Raw genomic sequence first — 20,543 nt, forward strand, 5'->3', positions numbered from 1 at the left:
TCCATACAACCCCACTGAATATGCCCATCACTTTTCTGGAAAAGCTCCAAAATTCTTTTCTCTTCTTGCACCTGTTTCCTGGTTTCTATATAAATTATAAACTCCTGAAAAAGAGTGTGCCTTAGGTTCACTCAAATCACAATGAATGGCAACTTAAGCAAATGTTTCCTTTTTCAGTTCTTACATAACATTTTTCATTAGTTTCAGTTGACATCATGGCTGGACTCTCTTCAATAGTACCATAATGCCAATAGTGCCAATGTATGCCCCCTTTAAAACAAGGCAATAACCTTTGGCAAACACTGCATGAATACTTTGAAGCAGAGAACATCTTCATGGACTCGTGACAGAAAAATAAAGAATATTAATCCCTGCTGATTGAAAAGCCTGCCAAAATCCCATAAGCATGGCCTGACTAGCCCAATTAGGGTAAGCAGAACAGGTCCTTTTCCAGTTTAACACCAGAAGGAAGTGTCAGGGGTGTCAACATCTCTCTATTGCCATTCTCACAGACAAGATAAAACTTTGTACCTTCTTCAGCAAGAGCAAGGCTACAACAATGGGTGTTTACAAAGTCTAGGCTGGAAACAAGAGAGCCATGAATTGAAATGTCCTAGCATGTCTGTGAAGTTTTAGTTTGCTTTGAAAGTACATTCTTGGCGTTTCAGTAATTGTGAAAAAAATTCTTCAAATGCAACAATACCCACTTATATATTCTGGTTTTTTTTCCTCAAAGATTTGAAATACTTTAGGGTAGACAGTCAAAGGGAAGACAGTGTTCAGAATTCAGCTGATATAATAACATCTATCCTACAAATTGCTTAGCCATCAAAAAATAAAACAAATCATACTCGCTTCGAGGGGACAAAATGTACCTTATTGAAATAGCTACAGCTTGGCTTTCACAGCATCAGAATTTCCTCTCAGTACTTCATCTTTTTAAGGGTGCTATACAAAATAGATTACACAGACATAAAACATGCACACCACAATGGAAGCCTTGCCAAAACCTGGCACACATTATTTTGCATTAAGCAACCAGACATACAGTTTAATCTCTTGTGCATGTTGAAAGTCCATTAAATATAACCTCACACAGACAGGTACTAAGTAACATGTTTAGTGTTGGCTCCTCTAAACGTGAGATGGCCAGGAAGGCAACTGAAAGTTCTCGAGTCTCTGATTGATTACTTTATCAATTTGTATTGGAAAAAAGCGAAATCCCACACTTACTCAACAATGAGTGAAAACAGCTAGCATTTTATTATTCTTAAGCTGCAACAACAGTACATGAGAAAAAAAGCATGCATAGTTCATGCTTCCTATTACAAGAAGAAAGAACAAAAATGTTTTCAGATATTAAAGAAACATGAAAACACTTATAATAACACCAAAGAAAATGAATTCTAATCACCTTGCTGGCAAAACAGGTTGTGCAATAGCACAGTAGTCATGTACATGTTCTACTGTACAAACCAGATGGCCATCTAGCATCTGGTAAAGTCTGCTTACTCTTATTCTGTGTCATCTACAGGGTGCTGTAACAACACAGAAAAAAATAAAAATAAAAATGATGAAAGAATTATTTGTTTAACTATTGTTGTCTTTTTAATCTATCTACTATGGTCTTTTGCTCTTAGCTTCGACTTAGTAGCTGAAGCAAACATATGATGTTAAAGTTTTTATTTTACATTAGCTTCAGCGACCACCAAGCTCACGATAATACGTAAGCATTGAAAAAAGTAACATTTTGCTTGAATTCCTGAGTCAAAGTTAAGGAGAAAGGGCCACAATGGAACAGAATGATGGAGAAGTGTTCATATTACCCCACTTTTGCAATCATCGGCACACTCGCTCTGCCCTAATAAGACAGGCCATCGATGAAGGCAGACTCAGAGGAGGGAACAAAATAGACTGAATCAGCCTGGATATCATGGTATTCGGGCTTCGTTTACAATTGGGGCTTCCACATATAAACAAGTCGTTCATCACAGCCCTCCCGGTATTGCCAAAGGGCGAATGTCAGCGTCTCACCTGCTGCCATCCGTCACCGCGAGCATGTGAAACGGGAGCCCGAGGGGGCTACGATTTGGGGATTGAAAAGCAACACTGCCTTTCATTCTCAGGTGCATATCAAGCTCCCCTCCTGAAGGTATAACAGCCTCTTCAGAGCTCGGATTACAAAATGAATCACCACCCTCATCGCTCTTGGTCCGGTTAGACTAAAAGATTCTCAAGTGTTGCCCTTCTTTGGTGCAAAGGCACGCAATCGGTCTGACACGGAACATGAGCTGATGCACACGTGTAAAAATGCACAAGGAGCATATGGGCCGGTTTATGGAGGTGGCTGAGAAATGGAATATGTGTCTGTATTGTTCAAAACTGAATGATGTTCCACAGAGTGAATATTTATCTTCAGACTTGGGAAGTTGTGGAGCCTCTTGCTATCCTAGATTTGGCAAATGCCCTTGGCACCATTATGGGGTTAAGGGAAGCCTGGCAGCCAGGCAACGGATGAAGAGGATTTTTACTGCATCCCTGCCCACAGTGGTATTGTCTTGGTGAGCCAAATGATGTCTAATGCTGTTTATAGACTGCATGGAGGAAAACTGAGCCTTTCGACCTAGCTACAGAAGGTTAATATTTCTTAGGAGAGCTGTTGGTCAACATTTACCATCTTGATTACTAAACTAAATTTGAATTTGAATTTGTTTGACTCATTTTCTAAGGACATTTTGTAAAATGTCCTTTAGACCTCGTCTTTGATCTCCATGAAAATTATTGACCAAATGATTACATACTCTCATTCTCACTATTTACCTTGCCAGATGAACAGGAACTTTAGATATGGGGATGCTGGTTATGATATTTCCATTAGACACATCGAAAGTACAGCACATGAATCTTTCACAGGTATATTAGGAAACCATATGTAAAGCAGTTCTGGATCACAACTTTCTATCATTTTGTAAATTACAGAAATGTAAATGTTGTTAGAGTGAGCTAGACATTAAGCTAACAAGCAATCGCTGCTGCTACCAATCACCTATGTTGTTTTATTGGCATTTTTGCATGTGTTCTGGTTTCAAAGACCTGACCTTCAGAATTCATCAACAGATCATTTAAATAGCATCCTTTTTGGCCATAGCCCTCATCAGTATAAATGACTGGGTTAGTGTTCCCTGTGGACCAAGTCTGATGAATCTCTCCGCGGCACATAAGGCACCACAGTGGTCCAGAGGGGTTCTGAAAGTAACCCTTTCTGTTTGGTCTTTATCTTGGTATTTCAGGAAGCTCAGTGTGCTGTGGTTCTAGAAGATGCTAGGATTACAATCACTTGGTCTTCCAGGCAAGGGAGGGGTAGGAAGTGAAGACACTTTCTACTAGAATATGTAACAATTTGATTTCTCATCATCCCTGACTAATTTTATTGATTTCAGTTGGGTTTGATGAAGTTACAGGAACAATAACAGCTCATCATTTCATGCACAAAATAATAATAAAAAAACATGTGAAAGTTCATTAATAGTTCATTAAAAGGCTGGGATTTCTGAAGTAACACAAGTGAGAAGAGTCTAGTGTTTCAGCAATACCTATACTTGAACTAGTACCTGCAATGTGCAGCTAATTGTCTGGCTATCTACTCATATTTTAAAATGCATTTCAACAATGATTGTGACCCCTCTTCCCCTCTTTTTGACAGCCTAGCAGTATGGATATTGCCAACAGTTTCTTCATTTTCTTGATTTCTTTCCCACATATGTAAATTAAATCAATTTTTTAAGAATGCAAATTGAATGCTTCAACTCCTCACGTGAGATGAATAATTCATATAAGGTTTTGCAGCTCATTTTCCAGTTCACGATATTTAGCTACAGAGACTACTCACCTTTAGCAGAGCACTTAAATAAGGTTGTGAGAAGTAGCTGATAGCTTTCCTATTCCTGATTCCCAACAGATTACACTGCAATCCCAATTTATCCACATAATGAGGCTTATATTGATTAAGTCACAGCGTGCTTTCTGTAAAATTGATTTTTTTCCCAAATAATTGCTCTACAGCCTCCCTCAGATTCCTGATCTGTGAAACTGCTTTCACCCTGTTACCAAAATCCATTATAAGTAGTGCGGTGGACAGTAATTCAAATTCCCTCTCCTAGACTAACAAGCCGACTGAATTGATGCAGGACAGAAATTGTATGGGATGGCAGTGAGTTCAATATACACTTCATATTAATATCTATTTATGCTCAGTGTGAATATGATATATTACTGTGGCAAATGACAGCCAATCACAATATAATGGTTAGAAAATAATCAAGAGATTACTCCGATAAAGTCCAGTTATGTAATTCACCCCCTACTTTACTTCATCAGTCAATTTTTAGCATGTTAGCCTTTAATTACATAAGATTAGCTCTCTCAATGTGCGCTAGGAATAAAAAAGTGACATTTTTAGCAAAAGGGAAGAAGTCAATGGAAATCCACGTTCATACCCAGGGACCTCTTGCCGTGAGCCCCCTCTAGAGGCTACAGAAGAAACTACACCTTGGTCAGTCATGTAAATTATCCCGTACATTTCTAAATGCGCTATGTTAAATGGTGAGATAAAGCATAATCATCATCACAGAAGAGAGTGTAAAGCATGCAGGTGTGAATGCTGAGAGCTAATGCACTGCCTTCTGCAGCTGTGCTATGCAGTATCCAAGTTACACTCTGCTCTGATAAACCTCAGACTAGCCCAACTCCTGCTGACTGTTTAAAGCAAAAACCATAGCTATGTAGCATTATTACGTGTTTATACCTGTGATGGAAAGCAACTGCAGCTGTAGCAGACTTTCTGCTGGATTCAGTCAAAACCACCAAGTAATCATAAGAGAAAATGCTATTCAATAAAAATAAAATAAAATAAAATAAAAATACATACATTACTCCAACACCAGATTAGCCACAGTAAAGTATTTCCCTGGCTCCCCAGGGACTCTCCTTAGATGAACTTCAGAGAAGGAGTTGCATGAAGCTAGCTTACCAGCTGAAACATGCTATATACATACATGAAAATATGTATAGTGTGTATGTTTGTATATATTATATTATGCTGTTATGTTATGTTACATATTACCTTGTCCTTAATAAAGGACAGCAAACTTTCTGAGAAACAGTGATGGTGTCACACAACCGGCTTCAGGGTGTAGGAGGACAGGAGGATTCTCCCTGGGATCATCACACCTTCCCGAACCATCAGAATAGAGGACAGCCCAACATGAGGGCGTACAGACCTGAAGCTCTGTCTCTGCAGTGAGCAAGGGCGGGGACTCCTAAAACATCCATGATGGTCTCTGTCACTCATTTTGGCTGAAATGCTGCTCCTTCCAGTCCTGACATTGAAAAAGGAGCAAGTGCAAGAACAGGCACAGTTCAGGGGCTGCGGCCACTCAGTGCGTTCTCTTATTAGTGTTCTTTTGCCATCTAGTGGCGGAAGTTTTACCCTGGGGGGTTGGTGCACTCAGCAAGTGAGTCAATTACTGAGGGGAAGCTATCATTTGCAGGGCTACTTTGTCACAAGTAAATCATATAAAACTGAAATCTGTTTCGAGATGGGCAAAATTTCAAATTTCAAGCTGGCATGATAATAATGTAGTATTTTATTTCGTTTTTTCCCCACATGGCTAATTGTCATCTAAAAAGCTTTAAATTCGTTGCATGTTTTAGTGGAGACTCAGATATAGTCAGTTGATAACATTTACAAACCCAAATTAGAAGCTATACAGAACACATGACTGTAATGTACATCTGGCCCTGTTGTGAACTTGCACACCAGTGCATGGCAATTACTACTCAGGACGCCACCAGCTTCTCTAAGGCATATGCACAACGGGACTGATTGCTGTCTGTGAGCTGTCTGTTTGTTAGTTCAAACCATTGATTTGTATTGTAACCATATGCACTCAGGCACGCGTAACGTAAGAATCTCTGATTAAATATTTATGTTATACTAACATGCATGCTATAACATACTATAGTATGCAGCATGCTATACTACAGTATTTAGACTGTGCCATCCTTCTCTTTAGGGTGTCATCATGTATATGTTCAAGGAGCAGAAAATTCTTCCAGACATCGTTATTGTTGCATGTCAGGGACAATATAATTTTCACTTCATACTGTGCAGTATTTCATTTAGCCCTTACCCATGCTTCTAGTCTTGAAACCTTCACAGCAGCGTTTCCTTTTCTTCTATAGTAACGCTTCCTGGAAAAACAACACGTCACTACTTTACGCCAATGACATCAGTCCCAGGAGTATACAGTGACGTCAGTGCGGAGGGTGGCGTGGTGACGTAGGGCAATTAACACTGTCAGTGACCATAGAATAGAGACAGCGATGTTCACTGGGAGCAGAACAGATGTGAGAACATAGCCTTGTGAAAGCAGCGGTCGCGGAAGCAAGAGTCGGAGTGTTTGCGAATTGATAGATGTATGTACTGCGAGATGTATATCAAACGTTCTCCCTCTCATATTACCTACCTCATCTGAATCTTGATTGTTATTTTTCGCCTGGTTTATTTTCTCACGGAATAAAGGCGAATGCACATTTTTCTGGTCTTGTAGGCTAACTGAATACATGGATTGATGAGAAAGCACCAGGTTTACGGAAAGACGTGGAAATAAAGCTCATTACGGAGAACTACTTGTTTTCTTATTTTTGTAGATTTTTCTACGGATGTTAAATTTGTTTGCTTGTTTGTTTTGTCTTATCTCTACCTGCGAGACTGAGCATTTTGCCTTGCCCTGGAGGAATTTTGATTATACGGACGAGATATGAACTGCAATACGAATGAATGAAGATTTTTCAAAATCACCGGCTAACTGAAAGTGAGGACTGGAAAAACGTTTCTCATCTTCCTTTCTCTGGTTCAGAACTGCAGTGTAGCTGGTAACGTTCAGCTAGAGGTGTCCGCTTTGGAAAGTAAATATCAGAGGTCGTTATGAAAGAACACGGAGTTGTACCCTGTGTTTCAGACCGAGTGGATATTTAAGGGTCATTTGGAGATCAGAGAAGGCAACAGCGCTAACAGCCCCCAGTGCACCCTCCCAACGAACCCAAGCGCACCCTGTTCATCTTGAGAAAATAGCATACTTTGTAGCTCGCGTCCATACAGTCGGAATTCAAAAAGGGACTCAATCACTGAATTTGTTTCAGAGTACCTGTTATGATATCGCTTTCGTGGGGATTGACCAATTCCCAAGAAGAACGGGACATGATTATTTGCTGCAAGTAAAAGAAAGTGAATTATATTCAGTTTTAACAGAATGTTCCTTGCCAAGCACCGATACTCTTCCGTGGATTTTCCTGCAAGCCGACTACATTAAAGAACTGGATTGAAACAGTCATGTTTTACTGAAGCAGCCCGAATCTCAAAGCCGACCAATAACAGCCAAAGCGGTGTTCTGGGAAAATACAGGAGGCTAATTTCATAAACTACCGAGGATATCATTTTATCAAAGCGGCGTTATTTAACTGATCAAACAAGCATAATGGGGTAAGTACAGCGTAATGTACAATAGCAAAACATATACTGAATATTTGCCTGTTGTGTAGCTAGAGACAGACACGGCTAGCCTGGCCGTGTTGTTTCAAGGCGAACAAATGGTTACAAAAAGACGTGCGTTCTCTAACTTTACCTGTATTGATTACATCATCCTGTTTTAAGCTTACAGCCTTCTAACAGCTTTTCACTGACTTGACAACCACTGGGATGAAGTCAAGTTTTTGCCTCAGTCGTCAGCAGTGACCATCTGAACGCATTTGGCAAAAATATGTAATTCAAAGGGACAGTAATGTCTTATGTTCATTTCATCCTGTCGTCTGAAATACACCCACTTGTCTGTTTGTCATATTGATTTATAATGATCCCAACACTACTTGCAATTAAATAGAGAGGAGATTTTAAAAAAGAGCTATAAGATCCATGCGAGAAACGGTTCGTGGCAAGTGCTTGCAGGAAGTCCCAAGTAGTACAGCCTCTAGAAATAAAATCGTAGCATTCCATTTGGTCTGTTAATATGTAGGATTCAAAAGTAAAAAGTTAAGTTACGCGCAGTTCCATGGTGGATTATTGTTTTAGTCAGATATTGTGTATGTTTTAGTCTCAGGAACTGATATTTGTTTGCCTTTCTGTGAGGCACGTACAGTGATTCAGCCTAGAAGAGGTGAGAACGCCGTAAATCATCTTTGATCTTGTCTTACATTTCTGTTGTCTATGAGTTGCCGAGGGCCTTGATTCTTCTGAAAGGTGGGTGGATAACATTCACTTCCACGCCTGACTTGGTAAAAGTGAGCGTTATATTCTCTTAGTTGTCGCTGTATTGCACATATGCTCAAATAATTCCGTGTCAGAGTAAAACATCGCATATCGTTCACAACCTTATTGGAAATATGCAGTTGATAGAGGAATTACCTGTGATTGAATTTGCAGGGGTTAAAGTCAGCTGAATTAGTCAGATTTTGTGCTTGATATTTACTTGTATTATTTTTTCCCATTGATTTTATTAGGCTACTGTGACTGCATATGATAGCCAGTTATTTTTGTGAGTTAAAATGTATTTTCTGTATCTGTGGATTTTTTTGTCTATAGTGTGCTAGCTGTTACTCTCTCTACCTGAAGAATTTATTCAACATTTTGGTGTCTCCTAAAATCTCAGTTTAGCAAGGAATGAAATAGGCAGATATTTCCCAGCAAAGCAATACTTGAGCAAGGTGTCATACATGGACCCATGAAGCTAATTCATAGGGGAGCATTTTATAGGGTAATTAATAGGTATAACCTCAGTTTTTGTTTTCAATGCAAAAATGGCCCTCTCTGCAGAGTATGATGCAATGTAGAAGAAGGAAAAATTAAAAATACATTTTTTGGATAGCTGTAATAACACCTAACACATAGCATGGAAAATGGTAAGATCGAAACACTGCTTGAGTCAAGTTAAAATGGATGGGAATGGAAAGCAGTCTCAGGGCCTTTACCATCTGGTTGTTTAATGAGAATCTGCAAAAATGGATGACAACCCATTATGGATGAAAGGCCCATTATGTGTAATACTGTGTGTTTGACAAGCTACCCAAACCAATATAGATAGCATAACTTATAAGCTATAGGAACTCATAAACATTGATAAGAACACCTTTACTATACATCACTAGTTTATTGAGCAGATGAACTCTTGACTGTTGAAAAGCTGGACAGCATATGTCACAGTGTCACAACTACAAGTGCAATTTGTTCTTTTTTTTCACAGCAGAGTCAGATGAAAAATAAAACTGCCTAAGGGCTAGAGGCTCAAGGGCAGTGTGGGTGTACAGACCTTTTTAATAGTTTATCTCAGTTTTATCAGTTGTAAATGTCAGCACATAGTCGTGTACCAATACAGAGAAAAATAATGTTGTAGAGCATGCTGGGAATACAGCCAGGTGCGTTCTTCCATGTTTTAAAAGACAAAGTGGAAGTCATCTCTGACCTGCACTGACCATGCGAACACTCGGCCGATAACATCATATGAGCTTTTCATGCTCTTTCATACCCCTGTATCTCACGGTCTGTGAATGGAGCACACGTGAGCTGAGGGTTAGATAAGTTCACAGATCCAAATGTGCAGTGCAGTGTTGTGGGTATTGACTTTGCCTTTATCAGGCAAGTTACAGGGAGGCAGGCATGGTTGTGAGGTGTTTTGAATAGAACATGTTATGTGTGGTGAAAGAAAGAAAACAAGTTCTGGTCAGCAAACTTGTAGAAGGATTAGAAGGGGAAATAAATCATGGGTTATCGCAGGAAATTCCTAGTGTGTACTGCAATGATATAACAGTAAAATAAACTGAAGGCTTTAAGTCCATTGAGAATAACAGAAATTTGAGAGCAAGGGAAATGAGGAAGTGTTGCTGAAAGAGGTTTGTCTTAATGAAATGAGAAGAGGTGACAGAATGTTATACAGTCTTCATGCTGGTTGGCAATTTATTCCCCCACTAGAGAGCAAGGGATGAGAAAGACCAAGATTTAGAAGTGGAGGCATGAAGAGATGAAGAAAAAGGTGGGCAATAGACAGTGATTTCTGACTCCAAATCTGGGCTAATGTGAGAGCTTCCTGTGTTCCAAGGCTCAGACAAAGTGGTTTCCCCAGCAAAGTGTGGATGCTTTCGCACTCTCAGATTTACATCCAGTCTAGTTGTAAAAGCTGCTTTGCAATGAGAATCTCACTTTTAAGTATGCCATTTTCTGGAGCGTTTTCTTCAAAGGATTCGGAGTGGAGAGAAAGTCGAAGTTAGCTTAAAAAGCTTTAGTGGACTGAGTAGTGTTTTGCATAGAGAATGGGAGAAGCTGTCAAGTGGGTACTTGGTACCCGTATTTCCAGTTCACACAGATATTACTCATCCACTGAGAGTGAGCATATATCAAAGTATTCCTGCGTCAGGGCTTAGAAGTGTTTTAGAAGATACAGACTGAAATCACATTTCTAAGGGGGTCACGACAGTGTTCTGAAAATGCAGATGACAGTAGCTGATATATTGTCATGTCATTAGTGTTTCTAAAGGTAAAACCATGTGAATTGCTGCTTGGTAATTATTATCTTCCCAAGGACATTGAGCTCCATCCATGATTTATTTAATGAAACTGCATGCAGGGACATGTTCATCTTGAGGCTCTTGTCTCCTTGGTTGTGAATGGGAGTATACCATTACAATTGCAGGTATCTGCTGCAATAGGCAGCGAGATTTGGAATAGTTTCATAGTCTATGTCTATAAAGGACCATTCCATGTGTTTTGGTAGAGTTTAGATGTTACATATCTATTGACGGGTTGTCCTTACTGTACTTATTGTTAGGTAAATTAACATACAATCAATATTTATAATCAATTGACTGGCGCAGGAACAGATAAGATCCAATAGTTTTGTTGTTCTTAATCATTTCAGAATTTTGAAAATATATTTTGTATATTGTACAACCATTCCTGTGTCCATTGAGATTTTCGACCCAAAATGGTCCCAGGTCATGTCAGAAGTACATGAGGGCAAAGCAGAATTTGACTTACAAGACTGGATACAAGACTAATCCTCTAACTATAGCATGCCACCACCTCATAATAGAACCATCTTGCATTTAAAAACATCACGTTAGCTTAGCCATATACATTGATAAGTTATGGGGAGGGGAATTAAGTCAACTTTAAGAGACAGCAGATGTTATTGAGGTGATGGGGAAAGTGACAGTACCAAAAGGGGAAGCTTAGCCAGAGGAGCCATAGATGGTGGTGGGAAGAAGGCAATGTGACTGTCAGTAAAGTTGAACAACAAAGTGAATTCTATGTGTATATAGTACAGTTGCACTTTTGAAAATTGGTGTCCCTCTCAAAAAAAAAATACCCTGAAAAAGAGCTTAGGGGAGGCAAAATGCCTCTGACAATATTTGGGGGGAGGGTGTCCCTGAGAAATAAAACATTTCCCACCCTGGCACAAAATCTTCAAGTTTCAAAGTAACAGTGCATAATAAAACACCTTTATGCAAAATTTCTGGAGCACTGTATGACAGATGGATATGCCTTCAGATTTTCTTTAAATCAATCACTGACCTGTATAAAAAGGATACACCCACCTCCAGAGACAGGACTCTCTTCCAGTGTTTCATGATAATTTATCACTGCTTGAGAAGTTGTCCAGGGCTGTGGTGGTTGACTTTGGCCAAGAGGAGAGGGGTAGATATTTGCTCGCACACTACAAACTGCTTCAGACCATTGCAGGTCTTATTATCGGCAGGCGGATGTACTGTACAATGCAAATGAAATATACTAAAGGCATCCGTTGACTTACTTTACTCACTACAACATTTGCAATCATGGACATGCGTTCATTTATTTTTTACAGCTCAAATCTGGGACAGATCAAACTGCAGTGCATTGTTTATGTGGCAGCATTTCGCAACCTGCATTAGCGTGCAAAGGGATGGGGCCTTAAGAAATCTCTACTGTACGGTGTGCTTGCATTAGTGACAGGTCAGTGTGCTGCTGACGAAGTGCTTTCCGTGCGTCCTACCTCAGGTTGAGAGGGTGACCCATGGTGAGTTATGGCCTGGCCAGGAACGTATCCCTGCCGTAATCCAATAGGGCTAATGCTGGCCTCCTTTGCACTGTATCGAGCTGAGATGGCAGAATGCTCTCAACGCCGGCTCAGTTACTGGGGCAGCTCCGCCGAATGCGGCTGCCTGCCTCTCGGAGTTGTTCAGCTCCCCTGTGATAAATCAGATTTAGGATATTTTGGCTGTTTTTGAAAGGCCGTGGGACACAGTGACCCAAGCACAGGGAAAGAATGGTCAATCCATGTGGTTCCGCAGAGCAGCTGAATACCTCCAAGCCCAACTTGAAGTCATGGCTGATTCGTTAGGGTGATAAACGAAGATGCTTTTACTGTAGACACAAAATTCATTCATTCATTTTTAAACATCTTCTTTTTGGTGCTTTACATGAAATAATAATTGCATTTATGCTAATGATTTGTCTCAGTTACTACATTGTTGGTAACCAACACGCATGCAAATGTAGAATAGTTACAATTATTTGTAATTTGGTGCTAGATTACCTACACTTTTCTCTTTAGTCATTCCCTATTCAGTATTAATAGCTGTTATCATAGTTATACATGTATATGTATTCAAAAATAAAGAGTTTATTTATTTATTCCCTTTAATATCCCCTCATATTTTCCTCCACTGAGGTTTGTTGTTAAAAAAATCTACCTTGGTTTTATGTTGTATTCTTGTTTGTCTGCTATAGAATACATACTGGTCATAGGTTACACTGGTTCTCAAGGCACTGGCTTCAAGCCTCACCCTGCCTGGCTGGTTCTCTTGCTCTTTAAGCTTCAGAAATTGCTTCCTTTTGTCCAACAACTCATCCAGAATGAAAGTCCAGTGAGGGCAGTCACCGAGGTAACCATCAAGTGAAATTGCTATGCAGCAGTTAAAAATAGACATGGCTGTACATCTTTTTGTTTTACTTTATAACTATACATGTTTACGAATTTAAAATCCAGCCTTCATGTGTGAGGTAGCCCTGCCACTGCGTACTCGATAGAACTGTTTTGACCCTTGCAGGAGTACTTTGTGAGAGAACTGTGAGGCTTTGTGTATGGGTTATTCTTGTAAGCGCTTCAAGCCTCCAAGCCACCCCCACAAACTCTAGATCCAGGAATGATTCAAATAAAATTATCCAATTATTGCATTTGGTTGTGTGTAACAATACAGGACTTTCATCCGCTAATTTAAAGGTCATGAGTGCCACAGGAATTTGAGTGTTGCATTTTCTAACCATGGAAAGATTTCTGTCTGTTTCTGTGCATTTGTGCTGTGTAAACATTACAAAGAACATCATGCCCTGTTGGACTGTTTGAGTACATGCATTGTCCCAGATGCAAAGTAGCTGAGAAAGATCCACAATCAAGCAGTCTGCTCCTGTATTTGCTTTGAGAGTTCAGTAATAGTACACACTGTAGTTTCTCCAATCAGTGCCGCTAATTTAGTACCTCCTGTGTGCACATAACTTTTCACATTCAAGCAATGCAGGCAGCCAATGCAGGCAGTGTATGTGTGTGTGAATATCTTCACACACACACACACACACCCCTTCATGCATTGGTTTCACATTATATAGTCGTGTAATGTGAGGTTAAACCTCGCTAACGTTTGATTATGACTGCTGTTGGGCCCATGTCACAGGGAAATGGCTCCACCTCACAAATGAGTGTTTCATAATGCTGGGAGAGAGGCTGCTGAATCCAACCAGGTCGTTCCCATTTCCCTGCTCAGTGGTTCAGCACAACACCGGCAGACATGGCACAGTTTCATTATAAAAAGTGAAACTCCCTCCTTCTCTGCCTCTTCAAAGCTGTTCGGGGCACCAGGAGGACATGCTACAGCGCCCTCATGGCAATGCCTCATTTTATTCACCACAGTAGTGGAAGGTCAACCCGTCCCCATTGAAGTCAAGTATCAGGATACCTTTCTCTGGAAAGCATCCTGCTGTTAATGTTTGGCCTTTCTTACCCCATGCCAACAGTTTATGCAAGGGGTCTGATTGGTTATCAGTACCAGGGTGATGAAAGGCATAAAACTGTGAAGCTTAGCTGTTGGGAATAATACGTGTCTTCGAAAGGCCATCCTAGGTCAAACAGTGCCAAGAGGCTGAACCTAGTGGATTGGTCTAACCTCTAAATGATGATGTAACAGTCAATGCGAAATATAGTGACCCTTCTCCAGACTGAGGTAGGTAAAAGGTAAAAGGCTTCAAATAAATCTCAGATCACACTTAATACATGGCTATACATTATTGATAAACCTTATTATAATAAATATTAATTAGCTGATTTGTCTTACTGTAAAAGTGTACTGTAAGTTAATGGTTTTCAGTGATTCATTAGTGTGTATAAGTTTTGAATATATCAGTGTTGATACTGAGGCATTTGCATTATTACTAATGGAGGTCATAAGGCTGATGTTACTGTAGTGTTACCACAGAAACACAAGTTTGCATTGTACTGTGACAGTACACTTGGCATAGAGATATTGCGGTATTAATGTGCAGTACATCTATTTATAAGTGGGGCTATATTTATTCATGTATTAATACCATGCTGCTGACAGATTTTGACTTACACACACGAACTGACACTGTTTGGTGGAGATATCTCCTTAGGACCACAAGCTTTCTTTAGTTTGCAGGTTTAATATGTGCAGTCAAAGCAACCTGTCAATAGTTAAATAATACTGATATTAATTGAGTCAGATTAAGGTCCCACAGACTCCTAGTACATGCTGTTCCTCTCCCAGAATGAAATTTTATCTGTTCAGGGTGGGGGATCTTTCTGAAATGATTTTTATGATTCTTACAGTGTGACAATGAGATATGCAGAAGTGAAGTGCAAGCAAAGCGGCGTAAATGACGAAATTTGAAACACATTTAAATCAAGTCATGTAATCTCGTAGTTTAGGGGACAGGGACCTCTGACAGCATTAGATTCACTTTGCATTTAAAAGGCTCGTTCAGGGACGGTGGTGTGGAGTGGGGTGGCTCTGGCGCTGGACTCCTAACCAGATAAAGAGGGTCATGGGTCTCGAGCCCGTTTGAAATGCTGCTGTGGTCTCTTGAGCTCAGGCACTTAACCTGAATTCTTCCAGGAAAAATCCAGCGGTACAAATGTAAAATGCATGCAGTGGCTGGCGCCCTGGATAAGACTGTCTTCAAAACAAATAAATAATGTATTATAATCTTCCTGTCCCTGCAGTGACAGCTATCTAGCTATCAGCACAGTGCTGAATATGAGTTAGAGTCTCGCACATCCTGCTTGTATTTAGCTGTGCTGCGTTAGTATGTGGGCTGATTCCAGCGAGTGGGAGGTGCTGAAATCTCTGAGGGCCTAGTTGTCAATACTCACAGGGTTTTAAAAGACCGAGAAGGGGAAAGTGCAGAAAGTTAATGCCACCCACTCTTTTTAAACTGACCTGAACCAAGCAGGCTCTGCCTCCGTTTCTTAGACACTGCTGTGAATGTGCTTACAGTTTGGAACATTCTGTAGTCCCTGTGCAAGATTTTCTTTCTTTATTATTTTATTTTCAAAACATTTTATCTGTCAGTTTGCATAAAATAAGTTAAAATATGACCTGACATTCTGGTGAACTGAAAACAGGCAGATGGAGCTTCACAAACTCACAGGACTCCTCTAGCTACACAGGGGCTGTGTAGGTGTTTCAGAAATACATTATTTTCCCTGAGTAAGTGTGGTTTTGGGTAAAGTGTGGCTTCAGTTGCAGCTCTCATGTGAGAATTACAGAGAATGACATCCTGCTCCCAGAGCTCGCCCACTACTTGACCATGCTTTTCCAAAAGAAAGTTGCTAAAAAAAATCATTTTTCCATACATAACACATGGGAAAAGTGGCTCTCCCTTTTATTAAGCCTTAAAAAAAAGACAATGATGTTTTTGGAGTCCACAGGAACTTTAAAAGCTGTGTGGCAGGAAGAGGATGTAGCAAGATGACAGGACTGGTGGACAGTCGTGGCTTATGGCCAGTGTGAAGTCATGTGGATGTTGCCATGGTGATGAGGAGGCAGCAGGGTTTTGGTATGCTGATTGGGAAAGCATACTATAGTTCTATCAAGTTTCTACCCAGCAAGCCTAGCGACCATGATTTATGTAAATCCACCATAATGCAGAATTTTAGCCGTAGCGTTCATATTTAAAGAGTACAGCTGTGTGTTCAGATTATGGGGAGTGTAGCCGTATTTGTTGAAATTATAGAAACTAAGCCAAAGATGTGAAGCAGAACTGTAAGGTTCATTCTACAGCAGTGGCGGTAGGGCTACATTCAAAACTGTCTTCCACTCCTAAATATATATGATATGTAATATCTGAATAATAATATCCAGAAATGCCCTTGTAAATATCCAGCTGTATAAATAGATAACTTGCAAAACTTCAAGCTAAGTAAGTCTGGATAAACAAAAACAAAATAATAATAATAATAATAATAATAGCCTTACGTCCAATAGTGCACGTTAGCAGCACTAGGTGTTTCACGGTGGAACAAGAATAACACCCTTCCACTGATGAAGACAATATGATGAAGAACTTGAATCTTTTAGCCTCATCATTATTCAGGCATGCTGAGTGGGGATCTCTTATGAGTGTTGGTGGTAAAATTATTTTGATGTACTCATTTTTTAAAACTATAGGCTGAAATAACAGTTTGATATATTTCTCTTAAAAACAGCAACAACAGTAGAATGTGCATTCATGTACACAGTACTGAGAGAAATTACATTTCCTTATAATAACCCTGTATGAATACTGCATTAGTTATACTGTATGTACATTCTATACAGTGTCTGTGACCTGTCTGATGCTGAGTCATAGAACATTAATGCACTGTTTTCATAGAGTATTTTTCTTTGTAACTCTTTTTTCCTGATGAATGTCTGTTTGGTACAAATAGACCTGATAATACAGACAGTATTGTGGAGAAGAGCTGAACTGCTGCTATCATGCCATCAGTAGCATGGAATCCTCTACAACTTGTAAGGCACTCATAGTGTTGCGCACAGCACAAAAAAAAGAGACAACAGTTAGCCTGTGTCGTGCCACATAACAGTATAATCCTTTTCCATCCACAGTGTGTTAGACTCAGCAGTGTTTCTCAATCCTACTCCTGGAGCCCCCCTGTCCTGCATATCTTCTATCTATCTTTGCTCCAAACACACCTGATTGAAATGACTAACATGCTCTTGATTAAATCAGGTGTGCTCAGCTAATCAAAAGTGCCACTGATGAGTTCAGTCAGGTAGGTAGTGCAGGGAAAGATGGAAAATGTGCAGAGCAGACCAGGATTGAGAATCAGTGTGTTAGAGCAATTCCTGGTGTGTGAAGCTGCCCCTGTGTACTGTTCTGAAAGTAGCATGACTTGCCGGTGGATTTGCTTTTGTCTACATGTAAAGGGGGAATCTATAAAAGAAACAATCACAATTTCACAATTTATCATAATCAAAATGTATCATAATTTATATGCCATTCCTTACTTTTGAATACTTACCAGGGATGTTAGTAAATATCTGCACATTCAGTTAACTATCCATGGCTATTCAAACAATAGTGCATAATCATTCAAAGTACTAATACAAATTTTACAAAGAAGAAATTATTCTATTTAAGTGTTTACTTAATACTATACCTAAACTTTACAATATAACTAAACTATATAAATACTAAACTATAACTAATGATAAAGGTGAACCTGTAGGGGTCAGTGTTTTATTTTATCTATAAAATGGAACAGGCTGTAGCTTTTTAAACAATGTAGCTGGATATAACACTATTGGCACTAACTATAGGTAGCATGGAGCCTTCTAAGCCAGTCTAAGCCATGACTGTCAAGATAGGCTTTCTGTTCACCTCCCTTCTCTTGCTAAGCCTTCAATGCTACAGAATTTTCAATGGCATGCTGCTGATGAAGTACACGATTACCACTTTCCAGATGGTATGAACTGTAGCAAATAAAAATGAAACTGACAGATCTAAAGGTTTTAAATTTTAAAGTTTATGAAAAACATTTCTGTTAACCAAATAATGTTCTAGCCATTATTTACAGTCCCTTATGGTATACCTCCACTCCTGCTTGGCACCTCCTCCGGTAATTATAACTGACACGCCTCCTACTGTAATACCCCTGTGGCTTTACTGAGCAATCAGTTATGAATTGATTCATGTGAAATTCCCAGTAGAAGATATTGCCCTTTTTCAACATTTTCATCAGAGGAAATCTCTACTTGTATACTCCACTGTGACTATTCAAAAGTCTACTGCAAAACACATCCTGTGCTAGCCAGCCCCTCAGACTGATAGGATCTTTGGTGATAGGGCACATGATGTCAGTGGGTCAGGCAAGTATTGTGCATTCCCACAGTGCAATCCCAGGGCTTACTGTACAATTGCTGAAGGCTGAATGGGGTAGTACACTTGGAGACTCTTAGAAAGCTACAATAAAAAAAAAAAAAGAAAAAAATACACATGGGCTTCAGAACTGACCGCTCTACAGAGTCAGTTACGCTGTTCAAGCACCAGAGCCCACACAAACAGTCTCGTTCTCATTCACATTCTCATAACGTCAGAATTCAGAGCTCCAGTTTAATACATGAGGCTGAACAGAACTACCATCGGCTCTGAGTTGCACAAAGCCCCTGACCACACAGGGTAATTTTTGGAAATAAGCAACTGTACTAGTCACACAGTGAGAGCTGGCTACTGTAGAATTGTTGCACTTGTGGCTAACAAATGACATGAGGGTATAAATCAGGGTGTCTGAGTATGTGGCACCAGCTTGAGATTGGGCTATAGCTACCGTACGTCTGTATCACCGAGCTTCTTGTCCTTGTAGCTTCTTCAAAGATTTTAAAGCACAGAACATAAGTCTGGGATGTACAAAATCACCTGCTGCCTCTGCCAAATTGGCTCTCCGCAGAGGGATCAAATCAAAACCTGTGCTGTCATCAAGATCCTCATCCTCTCAATCTGTCCAACATGCATGTTTGTCTGTATGCTCCTCCCTGCCTTCTTTCCATGGTTATCTCGATGTTTGTTGCCGAAAACAGTGGCTGTGACAATACAATGTTGAATGGTGTTTTTTTTTGCTTGCAGTCCTTCTCATCAGCTTATCTTGAGAGATCCAACATTGAATATAGTTCAGACAAAAATTTTCAGAGCTGCCAGACATTGAATTTCAGCTTGGAATGTGCTCTCAAGTGGAATTTTTGTTTCACACAATCACATGACATACGAAGGCATTGATAATGTTAGGCTGATGAACACAATGTTAAATTCATATGTAAATATTTATATATTATATAAATTATATATATATATAATATATATATTATATATATTTATATATTATAACATTTTTGGTGTGTCCTTTTAATATATACAGCATATTTGTACAATAATTACCAAGATTGCTTGTTAGATTTCTGGAGTTGCTCACTAGCTATTAATGATATGACCGTGTGACCAAACTAGGAAGAAAAAAATGTCTAGCTGTGGTTTTTTACACAAGATAAACATGTGCTCTTCTGCTTCACGTGGTCTCCAGGCCAGCCTGATCTGGGGCTGGTTAACATACTATCAGCTCAAGTAAGTTTGCACTGTAAATGACTCTGACCTACCTCAGGTATTGCAGACCTACAGCTGAGGTGGGTCAGTGGAAACTTAAGAGTCGCCAAATCTCTACTTTTGCAATGAGCCTCCCTCTCTTAATGTGTAAGCTAACCAATTAAAAAACCAATATGTTTGCTCTGCCTCTCCATTTTTCTCACCTTTGCCTCATATCTTGGTTATCATGCTGTGAGTACAGATGGATGTAATAACAGGGCTATTACATGGATTATGTTTAAATTGCCTTCATGACACCACTGACACCACTTAAATGTATAGTCACAACAGCTCTTTTCACATTTTACTCCGGCTTGTTCAAACTGTAGCCATTCATTAAATCACCTTTGAGTCTTTCTGTGATGGCATACTCCTCTATTTGATTAATGACTCCAGTGTCTTAAGTAAGAGCTACTAAGTTCCCATTCTTTTAAATTAATTAACACCTCAGGATAGAGGACAAATCCCATTTAGAGATCCGGAGTGTTCCCATGTGGCCCTCTATTGTGATGTCCCTCCTGTCTCCTTTAAATGAACTGAGTGTTATACAATTAAATTGCTCTCATTTTTTCCTAATATTGTGAGATATTAATCTTGAATAGAACTCTCCTGCACTGAAATTAATGTACAGAGTTGTTTTTTGGGAGGTGTTGTTTTCTTAATGTTGAGTGCAGCAGTAGCCCTGTTTGTGAAGTCAGCGTTTATGGAAGCTGTTAGATTCCCTGTGATGAGACAATCTTCCTCTAATAAGACCAAAATGGTTTCTTGCCACATTGGAGTTATTCCCTTACGTACTGAGGCAACAGGG

At 39.6% G+C, this 20,543-nt stretch overlaps 1 protein-coding gene across 1 annotated transcript in view; it reads left to right on the forward strand.

Annotated features, from left to right (window-relative positions):
• Nucleotides 1-6,430: 6,430 nt before the first annotated feature.
• The window catches only part of LOC118775935 (homer protein homolog 1-like), a 66,733-nt gene continuing 52,620 nt past the window's right edge, over nt 6,431-20,543 (forward strand). Inside the window, exon 1 of the mRNA XM_036525901.1 lies at nt 6,431-7,543. Coding sequence (XP_036381794.1) covers nt 7,539-7,543 — 5 coding nt within the window. The 5' untranslated portion in view covers nt 6,431-7,538. The remainder of the gene's footprint in view (nt 7,544-20,543) is intronic.

The sequence above is a fragment of the Megalops cyprinoides genome, chromosome 4 (genome assembly GCF_013368585.1).
Source record: "Megalops cyprinoides isolate fMegCyp1 chromosome 4, fMegCyp1.pri, whole genome shotgun sequence".
Classification (NCBI taxonomy): Eukaryota; Metazoa; Chordata; class Actinopteri; order Elopiformes; family Megalopidae; genus Megalops; species Megalops cyprinoides.